This window comes from Camelus bactrianus, chromosome 19 (genome assembly GCF_048773025.1).
Source record: "Camelus bactrianus isolate YW-2024 breed Bactrian camel chromosome 19, ASM4877302v1, whole genome shotgun sequence".
Taxonomy (NCBI): Eukaryota; Metazoa; Chordata; class Mammalia; order Artiodactyla; family Camelidae; genus Camelus; species Camelus bactrianus.
Genome location: NC_133557.1, coordinates 24,281,233 through 24,296,020, shown reverse-complemented (window position 1 = coordinate 24,296,020; position 14,788 = coordinate 24,281,233). Strand labels below are relative to the sequence as shown.

At 49.3% G+C, this 14,788-nt stretch overlaps 1 protein-coding gene across 5 annotated transcripts in view; it reads left to right on the top strand.

Moving 5' to 3' along the window:
- NFATC2 (nuclear factor of activated T cells 2) overlaps positions 1-10,326 on the top strand; it is a 146,418-nt gene extending 136,092 nt beyond the window's left edge. For all 5 annotated transcript variants that reach the window (XM_074347445.1, XM_074347446.1, XM_074347443.1 and 2 more), the window contains one exon: positions 5,854-10,326. In XM_074347445.1, the coding sequence (XP_074203546.1) occupies positions 5,854-5,909 (56 nt within the window). In that variant the 3' untranslated portion in view covers positions 5,910-10,326. The remainder of the gene's footprint in view (positions 1-5,853) is intronic.
- Positions 10,327-14,788: the final 4,462 nt, after the last annotated feature.

The window sequence follows — 14,788 nt, the reverse complement described above, 5'->3', positions numbered from 1 at the left end:
GCGAGCTGGCTCTGCTGTGCCTGGCCGCGGAGGGGGTTCACCACCGTGGAGCTCCTCAGACCCCGCCCACGGCTCTGGGCCACAGGCCTATCAAGGGCTTTTTGTCCTTTTCGCTGAGCTTCTCAAGTCTGGCCTGGCTGGGCCCTCCTGGAAAGCTCTTCTCCAGTGTTGTCAAGTGCACATGGGGAGGGGAGGAAAGGCTTGGGCGTCACTTAGCAAGTGAAAAGCATTTTGATCCCAAGTCCCAGGGGAAGGCCGAGGCCAACGGCCACCTTTCCGTGCTTGTGGGGAACACGGCCTGGGGGTCAGGGAACAAGTGGCCCTGGAGTTCACTCTTGGCCTTCAGGGTAGCCTTCCCTGGGCACAGTTGGGACAAAAGGTAGAAGCATCCAGAGACCACTCACCTGCTTTCTGGTTCAGCCGCCCTGGCGTCCAGCCATTGCCCCAGGCGTGGGCCCCGGGCGTGAGTGGGGCAGGGCACTGTGGACGGAGGAGAAGGGCGTGAGGTGTTCAGGTTCTTTCATTTGGCCTCAAGAACACAGCCTCCCTGCGTCCCCCCGAGCTTGACGAGTGACCCGCTGGCCAGCCCCAGGCTCCCGTGGGCACTCACGTGGTCTAACCAGGTTTTAGAAAACATGCTTGAGGTTTGGGGGAGAAACAGGATGGGGCCTGTCCTCTCCTTCCTGTTGCTTCTTTCTCAGGGGATTAAGTTCCAAAGTCAGCAGTTAAAGGAGAGAATGCCTAGAATTGCCAAAATTCCCTGGACAGTCTTCTGAAACGGCACCTCCAGTCTAACTGTGGGTTTCCGTGTGTAACCCGGAGCGGTCACTCTTCCTCAAGCTGAAGTTTGAGAACCTCTGAGCTTGGCTAACAGAAGTCAGCCAGCACCAGGTGTCCAGGCCTGCCAGTGAACCAGAAAACTCCTGGGGCAGAGTGGGATGCTAGCAGAGATCAGTTTTAAGAAATTTAACACTAGTCAAACCAGAATTGTTTGATGAATAATACTTGTAAAAAGCATTGGCTTCCCCAGATTACCACCCCCAAAAAGTAGGGGAAGAAAACATACTCTGCTTTCCTTTTCTTCTTTGCCACTAGTGTGTATATACTAAAGGCTGGCAAACTGTCTCTCAGGCCAAATGTGGCGCCTGGTCTGTTAGGTTAAATAAAGTTTTATTGGCACACAGCCATGCTCATTTGCTTACCTGCTGTCTGTGGCTGCTTTCATGTTTAAAAAAATAAAGAGCTGAGGAGTTGAGTAACGGACTATATAGCTCACAAAGCTGAAAATATTTTTGTCTGACTTTTTATAGAAAGTTTGTTGACCCCTGGTTTATTCTTTTTATTGCCAGAGCCACTTTTTACTAGAATAGTTACTGATTTGCAAACATCTCTTTATATATGAATGGCTTTTGTCATCTATGCTGAAATTATTATAGATTTCTTCTTTGAAGTTTTAACAAAAGATGTATAAACTTTATACACTTACATCTGCCCGTCTTTCCTTTCTGGTTTCAGCCTTGGGTATCAGGCTTAGAACTCGCCCTCAGCATGTGTGTTTTCATCACGATGTCTCTAAGGTTAACAAAAGGTCATGGGTGCTTGTGGCACACTGAACGCCGCTGGCCTCAATTCTGTTCTGAGAAAGTGATGCTCAGTGACCACCTTAACCACTCGGCACATGGCCTTGTCTGCTGCTAACCTAGCAGAGGCTGCTCTGGCCTTTTCCTGACTCACACAAAACACACTGAGGATTCTGGGGCCCCAGAAAAAAGGTGATGACTAGCGAACTTCATAGTTCGCTATACAGTGGAGCCACATAAGGTACAGGTTAATAAAATGAGCCCTGGGGTTCGAATCCTGCTCCCTCCCCTTCCCCTGCTATGGCAAGTGACTGCCTGACTCTGTTTCTCCATCTATAACACAAGGACGACTGTAGTACCAGGTTTGGTGTGGGAAGTAACCTAGTGCTTGAGACAGCGCCTGGCACATAGTTTGCCCTGAAAAAATGGGAATGCTTATATTCTTCCATGGAGAAGTCGCCAGACACGCAGCCACCCCCTTGTCAACGGGACGACAGAGGAAAAGTCAGCTCCCCTAAACCAAGTGGCCTCGGTTGACGGGGTGGGGTCCTTGTGTGAGCTGAGATGCATGCGTCAGGCGCTGCTGCATGCATGCTGCTATGCAGGGTGAGGCCGGGAGCACAGGTGACTCAAAGACTGTGGCCCAGGAGGGACAAGCACGGCATTGAGAATCCCATGTTTGCTTCTGGAGGGAGTTAGGCCCCCGCGGTAGAAATGGAGAAAGCTTCCCAGAAAAGGCGGTGCTCGAACAGGGGTGGGGTGGGGCGGTCAGGACTCAGACAGGGAAAGGCACTGTTTGGAGAACTGCCCGTGGCCCAGTTTGGGAAAAGGGAGGAAAGGTGAAGATGTTGGCAGAGGACAGATACTTGACATACCAAACGAACGAAATGCTGATGGCAGCGATCTCGAAGAGTGGGTTTAACACTCAGACCTCAGAGTCAGACCTGAGGACAGATCCCAGTGCAGTGAGACCTGAGGCTACTTAACCCCTTTCTAAGCTTCTGCTTTCTCATTCAGTAGTATGTTATTGAGTGCTTCCTGGGTCCTAGGGCCCTGTGACACCGTGTGGGGACAAAATTCAAGCACTAGAAAGTAAACTGTCAGGAACTGGTAAACAAAAGAGTCAAGGGGATGGAACACAGCTGGGGGGGGGCACTGCTGATTGCCCCCAGGGCCGGCTTCCTGGAGGGGACGGAGCAGAGCCTTGAAGGAAGTGAGGAAGAAAAGCATTTTTAGAAGCGGCGGGGAGGCCAGCACGGCTCTGTGCTGGACCAGGGAGCTCGCAATGCAGAAGCCTGTGGTCGGCTTGGAGGGGGTGGTGGTGGGGCAGCAGGAGGCAAGGTGATGAGACAGATCTGAGGGCGCCTCCAGGGGGCCTCGCTGGAGACAGGCCCAGAGCAGGGTTACCTTAAGCACACAGAGGGGCAGAGTGAGGAAGTGACACCAAAGATGTGACTAAGAGGCAGCGACAAGGCCTAGCGGGAGCCGTTCTTCCCCTACAAGGGAGGGGTTCCATGATGGCCATCGTGAAGCTGATTCAAAGGGAGGGCAGCGCAACGCCCACCCCCTTCTCCCCGAATCCTTGAGGCAGCGCAGGCAGGGCCTGTCGAGTCCAGCTGAAGTGGTCAGGCAGAGAGATTCGTGGAACCCGGAGCCCACGTTTTCAGACCAATGTGGCCACGCTGCCGTGGCTGCCACCCAGCGGGCGCTTCTGCTCTAGAACTTTCTCCTCGTCCACAGCCAGAGGCATGAGCTCTGAGGTTTCAGAAAGAGAAGTTTCCTCTCCCCAGAGAGGTTTCCGTGGGGCATGAGCGGGCCTCGCTGTGGGGCCGGCCGGGGCCTGCACAGCCTCCTCCCCACCCCTGGCCGCGGGGAGGTCGAACAGCGTAGGTTTGCTGAGTTTTCCAGATTCTCTGAAAGCTGCTTTCAGGTGGAAGCTGGGACGGTTTCCCTCCAAAGAGAGGGGCAACCTTGACAACCTCCCGCTGCCCCTCCCCTAACCTGGCCTCGAGTTCTGAGAAGGGAAACGACCCTTTGGTGAGAGCCGTGGTACCAGCATCTCTGCCCACCAGCTATTTTTAGAAAGCTGAGGCTGTGGAAGGTTTCCACTGAGGATCAACTACTCTCGTTTCCTAGGTTGAGAAAACAGGAAACCCTTCAGAATCCGGGCTTTGAAAAGCTTTGCATGAAGCCGCACTGACCCCTACCCCCACCCCCCGCATTCTGCTTTCACTCCTGCCCGGCTGCCCTCACAAAGGCCCCCGCTTCCCAGCCCTGAGCGGTTCCCAGAGGCTGGGGAAGGGGGTGCGCAGGGGATGTTCCTGGTTCAGGGCCCCTGGGAGTCAGCTGGTATCTGGTACACAGTCAGTGCCCAGTCAGAGCTGGTGAGCTGAATAAATGAATTCATCCTCTGAGTTCCTAGTATCGGATCCATTTCCACACTTTGGAAACGGCTGTAATTCTGATACACACATTCTTGCACATTAACACAGATGTGTATGTGTGTACTAGGACATGGAATGTGTACGAATGGACCACCCCGCGAACCAGCGTCTGCTATACACCGGGCACTGTGATCATTTCCTCACTCGTATTATCTCATCTAAGCTCCTCAACAACCGTAGAAGGAGGGTCCTATTCTCATACACAGTTGACAGATGGGGAAACTGAGGCACAGAGCGGTTATATCAGTAAGGCGAGGCTCACCAAGCTAGGAGGCGGCAGAGATGGGACCCTCACCCTGGCCACCTGGCTCTGGAACCGGAACCCTTGACCTCCCCTCGCATGTGCTTTCAGCACACATCTGTATGAAGGCGGAGCGATGCCTGACTAGTTTCTGCCATAAAACAGAGCCCAGTGGGCAAAGCACCGAGTTTAGAGCCCAACACAAACTGGGGGGGGCTCTCAGTGCCCATCACAGCTGACGGCTACTGAACACCAGTGACCTGGCATAGGGCTAGGAACGTGCACGTACACTGTGCCTAACATGCTCACAGTGGTCCGGAAAGGTCCACACACGAGGATTCCTGCTTCCCAGAAGACAAGACCGAGAGGCACAGAGAGGTCAAGTCACACAGCCCCCTGGAGGGAGGGAGCTCAGAGTCAGACCTGGCTTATCCAGCTCCAGGAGCAGTTTGTATCTGCTTTCCTTATTCTGGGAATTGCAGACTCACTAGGCAGGGGTTTTCCTGGGAAAAGCACCCTGGACCTGGGAGGGTCCAGCTAGATCATGTAGAGGCTGAGCACATCTCAATGGTTAACCCTCACGGCTTCCATCTCTGTAGCGTTAGGTTAAGGCTGAGACGAGAAAAAGTGGGAGGAACCTGTGGGAAGAATTTAGTGCTGGAACTAGGAGAGGGGAGACAAATCTACCTTTGATGGGACCCCACAGGGGTCTGCCTCCTGGGGCCAGTCAACACAACCCAGCTGCAAGACCAAAGACGTGCACGTGCACACACACACACATTTTAGGTCACATGCACACCCTGCCTGGTGTCTGGGCTGCCTTTGATGACAACTTTTTCCCAAGGACATGGAAGGAAGCCTTTTTGCCTTTGCCACTAACCTAAGACCTTACTGCCTAAAATCCAGGAACCGGTGGCTGGCACTGCACTCTTGGTGCTAAATTCCACGCATCTTTCTGGAGTAGGGGTGATGGAACTTTCCAGAGTCTCTCTGAGGACACTTGGTACTTAAGACTCATTGCGTGGTCCTTCTCCAGAGAGGGGGGAAGGGGGTGGAGTTCCTGGTTGTGCCAAAAGGAACAGAGATGCTGTTTACAGTGATAGTTCATGCTTCTGGTATTCCCAACCCACTCTTTTTAAAGACCCTCTTTCGAAAGCCGTACATTTTGTGGGTCAAGAAGCTGTGTTTTAGTCATACCGTGGGTACCTTCTGGGGTGTAATAACAGAGGCAGTTCGGTGTACAGTGGAGCATCTCAAGTAAAAAGATAGGAGAGGCTGTTCGTTAAATCATGCCCCGTGGCCCAACTCCATTCTGACACAGCAGTTCTTAAGTCACCATTTGGGTGTTTTTCACTAACACCTGTTCCACACAGTGGCGTCACTGGGGGCGGAGGGGGGGTTGCGGTGCTGGGAGGTCACCGTGTAGGAGGGCATGATTATGTTAAAAAATGTCAGAGGTATTATCTCAAAGAACAAAAACAGGTTTTAAGAATAGCCTGGCTGTGTTAGGTTCTAGAAAGCTAACCTGATCTGTGTTTTTGGTGCCCTCTCACCGGCCCCTCCCTCTCTCTCTTTCTCTCTTTTGTAGTTAATGAAATTATCAGGAAGGAGTTTTCAGGACCTCCCGCCCGAAATCAGACGTAGAAGAAGCCATTAGCAAGACACCTATCCTAGCTGACCCCTGGAGCCTTCCACGGCCCCTTCTCCTGGCCTCTCTAGTGTCCATCTTCCGGCCCGGAGGCCACGTGGGACCATGGACTGGCCGAACACGAACTCCTTATTCAGGACTCACCACCTCTCTCTGTGAACATCAGAGAGCACACCACTCTGCCTTTTGAGTTCTGTTCTAAATCCCAAAGAGCATCTTGGTTGACTTTCATGGTGTCCCATCCAAACCTTAAGTGCCTGCTGACCCCAAACACATTCTGCACAAGACCGCCCGGTGGAACCCGCCCAAGAACGGATAGCCTGGAGCCGGGGGCGCAGGCTGGGGAGGGGGCCGGAAGATGGGGGCACGGTGATTAAACCCCAGCCCTTGCATTCATTTTTTCAGGTCACAGATACAGCTCTTGTACCTTTTGAAGGAAAGGAGTTCCCAAACAGAGCAACCCAAGGAATGGGGCACAAGAGTCCGGCTTACAGGCTGAAGAAAACCAGAGAAGCCGGGACCATCCATCCTTAGGGAATCGCCCGTTCCACAGTGGGGCCACCGCTAAAGCTTCATTTTTAAATTTTCTGATGCTGAAGCAAAAACTGTCTGGCTCATACAAGATCACCTGTTAAAACTTCCCGGCTTTAAGTTATGTGTACTTTTTCCCCCTCCTCTGCTTCAAAAAGCTGGCCAAAGGTGGCCAGAGGGGGGGCGCTCGCGGCCAGCATCTTCGTCCTGCAGCTGGAAGCTCACAGACTGGAGGAGGACACCTGGGCGGCTGGGTCCAGGCAAGCTGCACAGCTTTTTGATGTTCCTGCTTGCTTTCTTCTACCAGCCAAAGTGCTTTTACATAAAGTAGCTAAGAAGAATCTCAAGCATGTGCATTGAATTTTGAGAAGAAATGGCAGATGGGCAAAAGCAACCCCCCCCAAAAAAGTGCAGGTATTTTTATTAAGTACAACTGTTGTGAAATGTGGCCATTGGCGGGCCTAAGTGTTTCCGTGGGTGGGTTCCCCCACAACAGAGGAAAACGGCTCAATTCCTTCTCTGACCTAGACTCAAAGTGAGACCCTCAGGCTCAGGATTTGGTCCCTAAGTTCAGGGGTTATTTTTACCTGAACCCACTGCAACCCCTCCTCGGCCCCCAAAGACGCATCTGCATTCGCTGCTTCATCACAAGAGTGACCTGAGTAGAAACGAACCCACTCATGCACCCCACTTAGCTCTGCTCAGACCACCTGCAGGGGCTGCACGATTCCTCCCCCCACCCCAGTCTCTCCACAGAGCACGCCCACGGTCCGTCCCCTGGAGTCTTCCTCCTTTGGTGCAGTTTTTGCAAACAAATAAAACCCTCAAAGTTCTTGGCAGGTGAGTTTTTAACCACACTGATGTGTGCGTTTCCATTTACGGCAGACACCCCAGGACAAGCTGGGGTTTCCTTTTCGGCCATTGAATTGCTTGCCCAGGAATCCACACAGAGTGTAAGTATTGCTCGCACTCTTTAGAAGGCTGCCCTTAGCAGGTGTGATTGAGACATCACTCTAAGAAAAGGATCATGGCAGTTAAGGGCCCTAAGTCCTAGCTTTCTCAAGTCTACCCACAGATAAAACCTTCCTGAGGACTGGGCCGGGAACCCTGGGCTTGGCGACCAGGGCCCGGTGTGTTTGTTCCTCCAGAGACAGGACAGAAAGCCCAGGATGGGGGCCTTTGCAGCCACGTGTATGTAACCTTCGGGTCAAGACCTAGCATTTCTTTTCCTCCCAAACAACAGGGGACTTTTCCGCCCACCCCAAGCCGAGTTTAGCAAAATTCTTTGAAACAGAATGCCAGTAGGAAGCTGACTGCAAAATTCTTTCTCATTAATAATAAGTTCCTTATACAAGCAGCTTTACCTAAAGAACTGTCTCTCCAGCACTCTTGACTTCCCGGGGGAAGGGTTAAAGCGTCTGGTGAGTGATTTGTTCTCACTTGATTGGCGAGGAGCCGTGTTTTGCACATGAGGGAACTGGGCTTTTCCTCGGTTATCTGAATGTCTGACCCAAGTGCCTTCCTGCTATTGTAGCAAAATCGCTCAGCTTCACCGTGCACGGGGGTGAAAAAGGACTAACGCGTTTCCATCGCTATTCTAGCCCTGTTAGTGAGAAGGGCCTCCTGGTAGTTTACGTTCCTGTACATCTATCTGTACGTGTGTGTGTGTGATACACACACCAACTCGTTTTTATTTTTTAAAGACAGCCTAGCTGGATATTATAGGAAGCACTTTCATACGCCAACTATACCAAATAGCAAAGGAAAGAGGAACAGAAGCATTAGAGACAAACAGGCAAGAGAACGTGTATCAGGACTGGACGGCAATCGAGAAAGTTCTGTCGGTCACAGACGCCAGGAGGAGGTTTTGCCAAGGGCAAGTTGCTCGAGAAGTATTTCCAGTTTGGGAAGAGGCAATAGATCCTCTAAGAGAAGGAGAAAGGAAGGATGTCTCACCGGTCGTTGGGTGTGTCGCATGTGTTCTAGAGGGATCTGTTAGGTCGAGGTTTGCACTTGCTACATCCAAAGCAATGTAAATATGTAGCACTTCCAACGGAAATCTACCCTGTTGCTGAATGTAGTATATTTCCAAAGTTTGCAAGTCTTCCTATATTGTACAAAAATAACTGCTGCTTGATAATATATAATAGCAACCCAAATTCGTATGTTATTAAATTTTATTTTCTTACCTGTATTTTTATGCTTTTTCTCTGTCCTCAAAATATCACATCCTGGTTGGAGTTAGAAAATATTTATAAGTGGTCAGAAATCTTTTTAAGTGTCTCTTTTTACAAATATGTGGATGGGTTTTTTTTCTCCCCCTAAGAGAAAACGATGTATTCTTGAAGACTTGTTAATCATTCCAGGAAAACAATCGAAAAAACAAAACCCCACCTCAGAGCCTGTCAGTCACCTGTCTCCTACAAGACAGCATCTCCAGAGAACGGAGGAGGGATGGCTCTGGAGGAAGGAAGCACCTGTCTTGCTCGAGGACACAGCTGACTTCAGTTCCGAGCCTCCATCTGGTCAATGAGGAGAACTTTCAAGTGTTTAGATCCCCCACCAGAAGTGACCGAGTAGTATTTTTGACTTAACAAGACTGCCCGGATTGTAATGGAGATTCTAAAAAAGTCCACGTTCACAGACGTGCAGGCTAACGTTTACAGAGCTGACCGAATCCTGGGAGATAAACCCCTGTACGCATTACTCCAAGGACATCCAGAGTTTTCCAGCAAAGACACAGCCTAGGCGAACCAAGTCATTTCCTTCTAACAACTGGGAAGCACTGATGTAGCCTTTCTTGTTTACATCTGGTGGCCAAGCCATCCCTCTCAGGAAGCCAGCCTTGGCCAGCGCGGGAGCTGTCACACATAGACAGATCGAAGCTGAGGAGCTCCGATTTGTCACTCTGGACTGAAGGGAGGCTGAGTTTATTTTCATGTCAAACCGTTTCCAAGTGCTTTTTATTTGTTGAGAATTGAAGGAACGTCAGGGCTCTGGTTAACAACTTTGTTTGCTTTATGTTTGTAAGAGGCACGGGGGTGGTGACATTCTTGACAAACTGGGGTAAACTTTCCTGAACTCACTTTTGGAGGGCCAGCCCCTTAGCAGGTACCCAACACATGGTAACCTTGGGTTTTCCCACACTTGGGGCTTGGGCATTAAACCTCATGGAGCCAAGCCAGCGAAGGAAAATGGTTTTCCTGCAGCCCAACTAAATGCTTGAGAAAAAGAAGCATCACAAGAAACTGTAATTACAAACATCAATTTCCCTAAGCTTTCACAAATGCCTTGAGCTACAGCCAACATCACTGCCTTAACTCAGTTTGTTTAAAAACAAACTTTTCGGATGATTGGCGAGCTAGGGGCACTCCCCAAGCCAGCTCCTCTGAAAGTGAGCAGGGGTGTTGGGTGCTGGAAGAAAGGTTTGACGCCCTGCCTTTACGCAGTGGTTGGCCAATGAGAATGAACTCCACCTGCTTCACTCAGGCTTTGGATGCAAATGATGCTGTTTCGATTAGGAGGTGCTTTCAGCACTTTGATGGGCCTGAGCAGACAGAGGCTGTGGCTGGGACCAGCTTAGCATCCTGACACATTTTGTCAAAGAACCTCACTTACCCCTGTTGCCTCTACAGCCCTCAGAGGGGAGAAAAAGTTGAGAATGTCCTCTCCAACAAATAAAGAGTCTCTCCCACGGGGTGGTGCTAGAAGGCTTAGGTTTTGAAAATCTTGACTGTTAAAAGGAGTTTGAATACATCACATTCCTAGGTAAGACGTTTTTAATCTCCAGTTTAATGTAGTTTATTTTTGCTATATGTAAAGTATTTTTATACGGCTTGTATCATGATAGTTTAGCAATAAAACAGTTGAAAGCAGCGGCTACTTTGGTGTATCCTTTCTGCTCGCGTGATGCTGCTCAGACACCCCCTTTACACTTTGAGTTCACACAGCAAGGAGCACTTTCTGTGTGCACGTGCGGTTTACCCCCCCCCCCCCCCCCCGTCTCGGCCCTATGAGGTAGGCGCTACCCATTTGACATCTAGGTCCCACGCTTGCATTTCACAGCAGAAGCCCAAGGTCACGGAGGCATGAGGTCCACCTGGATTTGTCCAGTTCTCTCCCTGCTCCCTCCACCGCAGCTCGGCTGCAATCCGTGTCTCTCCACCTCTTTGCAAGGAGCACCCAGGTCCACAGATTGCTAGTGTACACCTCGGGCCAGCTCGCAGGGGCTCGCAGAGCATTTACAGCGAGTGGGGCTGAGCTGGTCATTTGGAAGGCAAAAAATGGTCTTCTGCCTGACTATCTTACAAAACTCCAAAGTTCTCAAAAAAAGTATCTTTTACTATCAAACCCACAAACAGAATTAGATATTATAAATACAAGAGTTTTCCAGCTGGCTGCCTCCTTAAAACAGCATTTTCTCTTTACAGCTAAAGCATCTATGAGATGTGAAAAAAAAATGCTACTTGTCTTCACATAATACTGTTCAAACTCCAGCCCACCCTTCAGTGCTTCCCTTGAACCCCAGGGAAGCCCCTGACCCAGGCCTGTGCTTCACGGACCACTCCCCTCTCCCCGCCCACGACCCTGCGCTTGGGAGAGCTTCTTGGGGATTTCCCAAGTCCCTTCCCAGTGCCTGGAACCCACGGTGCCATGTGGGTACAGTGCCCCAAGCATACACAGGGTCCCACATGGGTTCTGGCTGGAGTGCCTTCCTTGAAATGCCCCAGGTCCCCCTCCGGGACCAGCTAGTTGCCATTTCTCTTCAGGGCACAAGGTCAACCAGATGCCCCAAAGAGCTTCAAAAACCACACCTACAGGGTCCCAGCCAGTCTGCAGAAGAGCTTCCTGTGAGCAGACTGCTCCTGACGGCCAGCACAGCATTTTTATTTTGGGGGGAAATCATGTGAGATTGGGCCACGAGGATGGTGCTGAGACATTGATTTGAGGTTGACTCAAACCACTTACCAAGACAGGACCCCCATAGAAAATATTTCCCCAGGCCCGCCCACCTTAGGGCCAACTCCGCCCCCTTAGGATTTATGCTGTAGCTGCAACCAACTAATTCTCCAAATTAATTCACTTTCTGAAAACCTTATGCCACTGTTCCCAGAATAGAACCCTGAATCGTCCTAAGCAGAAAACAAGGATAAAACAATTCAGCCATTTAACGGTAAGTTTGTGCTCTACATTTACGTGAGCCCCGCTTGACAGACACCATCAAATTCAGCCTATGCCTCAGTTTCCCCAGATACAAAATGAAGAATCTGCAATACCAATAGCTAACAGATTTACAATTCACCCAAAGCTGGACTTCATTTCCCCAATATCTGGAAGGAAATATTCAGAGTTTTGACAACAGGTCTTGAGTTTTTTCTGACTAGATCATTGAAGCCCAAACTTGAGCTAATCCAATTTTCAAATCCTGAAACAAAAGGGAAACAAACACACACTGGGGCAGCCAGCCTCCCCTCCTTGGGGAGACTGTCCTCATCTGTGAACGTCCCTGTCCGTGCAGCAGCGTGGTGTAGTTTTGTCCTGAGGAGGAGGAAGAGAACTTACAAGTGGGAATTTAAGAAGTAACAAGACTTACAGGAGAAAACAAAATGCTGACTCCTACACAGCCTTTCAAGTTTATAAATGGGAAGGAAGCTGGTTTCTTGGCAGGAGCAGGTTGAATACGAAATAAGCCTGTGAAGGAGGCGTAGACCATTAAGGGGCCATTAAGAAATGAAAGCAAAGTCATTTCTTTTGTTTGAGGAGCCCTGGGAGCTGTGTTGAACCAGAGGAGTTTGCTGTAAGCCTCATGCTGTATTTATAGACAAAGATGAATGAGGTTGGATTGAACGGTCTCCAGAAAAGGCTTCCCACTCTAAACCATCTCTGCCTTCATGTGCCTGGTAAGATTCAGGCCAAGTGTGGTCAATGGCCCAATGTGGAGTTATCACCAAAGAGATGGAAACCCCGGCCCTATCCCAGGATTTCCAGGAATTCTTGGTTTACTAAAAGTTTTTAACCTCAAACTCTGCACTGAACTCCAGACACAAAGTACAATGACCATCTGATCTTGGCTTTTCTTAGTGGGGAGGGAGGAGCTACTGATGGGATTCCCCAGGAAACACCCCCAGGCCACATGGCTGCTGGCTTCTGCTGGTCCTCAAAGTGTCAGGACAACCACGGAGATCTGATCACAAGCCCTCTGCAATTAATACCATCAGGACAGCTCTTGAGGAGAAGCATTCATGGGATGATCTTGGCACCGGAGTTTACATACACCCTCACACATACGCTCTCCAGACTCACGCAACTGCCCGTGTGACTTCTCCACCTTGATAACTGGGAGGCATCTCCAGCTCAACATGCCCCGGATCTTCCTAATTTCCGGTCTCCTCTCCCCACCCTGAACCCCGACACTCTAGCACACCCCGTCTTCCCCATCAGTTTACGGCAACACCGTCTAAGCAGCTGTGTATTCAAAAACATAGGAGTGACCCTGGGTCCCTCACTGCCCTCAGGCCCCACACGTCAGCAAGTTTTGGTGGATCCATCTCCGAGTCCACACCTCTTTGCTTCATGCCTACTGGACCACCTTTATCTTCTACCTGGACAACAGAGCAGCGCCTTCGCTGCCCTGGCTCACACCTGTCCTCGCTGCCCCCACGGTGGCCAGAACACATCACACCCATGCTTAAAGCCTTCTAATCGCACCCCTTTGTATTTATTTTCCCCCCAACTTTATAGAAGTATGATTGACAACGTGTGCATGTTTAAGAAACACAACATAGTATCTTGATACATGTTAAAAGCTGTGAAATGATTCCCCAAATCAAGCTATTTAACACATCAGCTCACATAGTGACTTTTTTTTTTTTTTGGTGGTAAGGACATTGGAGATCTACTCTCCTAGCAAATTTCAAATATATATATATATATATTTTATTAACTCTAGTCATGATGATGTACGTTAGGTTTCCAGAACTTACTGATCTCAGAAAAAATTTGTCCCCTGTGACCAAATCTCCCTGTTTCCGCAACCCCCATCCACGGTAACCATCATTCTACCCTGTTACTATGAGTTTGATGTTTTTAGATTCCACATATAAGTGGGATCATACAGTGTTTGTCTTTCCCTGTCTGGCTTATTTCACTTAGCATAATGTCCTCCAGTTTCATCCACGTTGTCTTAAACAGTAGGAGGTCCTTCTTACGGCTGAACAATATTCCATTGTGTGTGCGTGTGTACGCATGTGTATACACGCCACACCTTTAGCCACTCCCCCGCTAACAGGTACTTCGGTCATTTCCCCATCTTAGCTATCATGAGTGATGCTGCAATGAATGCGGGCGTGCGGGTCTCTCCTCCAGGTCCTGTTTTCCTTTCCTTTGGGTATGTGCACAAGTGGGATTGCTGGAGCACGTGGTAGTTTAGTTTTTGAGGAGCCTCCATACTGTTTTCCATAGTGGCTGTGTCAGTTTATATTCCCACCAACAGTGTGTTTAAGTGTTCCCTTTTCTCCTCCTTACCAGCACTTACTATATTTGACTTTCTGATAATGACCATCCCAACAGGGGTGAGGTGATATCCCACTGCAGTTTCGATCTGCACTTCTCTGATGATCAGAGATGTTGGGCACTTTTTCATATGTCTGTTGGCCATCTGCATGTCTTCTTTGGAAAAATGCTTCTTCAGGTCCTTTGCTCCCCACCCCCACCCCTTTTTTTGTGCTATTGAGTGTATGAGTTCCTTATCTACTTTGAATAGTAAACCCTTACATGATCCATGACTTGCAAATATTTTCTCCCATTCTGTGTGTTGTCTTTTCATTTTATTGATGGTTTCCTGTGCTGTGTAGAAGCTTTTTAGTTTGATGTAGTCCCACTTGTTGATTTTTGGTTTTTTCCTTTTTTGTTTATGCATTTGGCACCAAATTTGAAAAATCATTGCCAAGGCTAATGTCAAAAAAGCTTTCCCATACGTTTTCTTCCAGGAGTCTCATGGTTTCAGGTCTCACAGGCAAGTCTTTAATCTAATGTGTTGATTTTTGTGTATGGTGGGAGATAAGGGTCCATTTTTATTCTTTTGCACGTGGCTATCCAATTTTCCCAACACCAGCATTTTCTAAAGAGACTACCCTTTCCCCATTGTGTATTCTTAGCATGTTTATTGAAGATTAGTTGACATATATATGCATGGGCTTATCCTATTCTGTTCCTTTAGTCTGCCTGTGTTTTTTTATGCTAATACTGCAGTGTTTGATTCCTATAGCTTTGTAATGTAATTTGAAATCAGGAAGTGTGTGGCCTCCAGCTTTGTTCTTCCTGCTCACCATAGCTTTGGCTATCT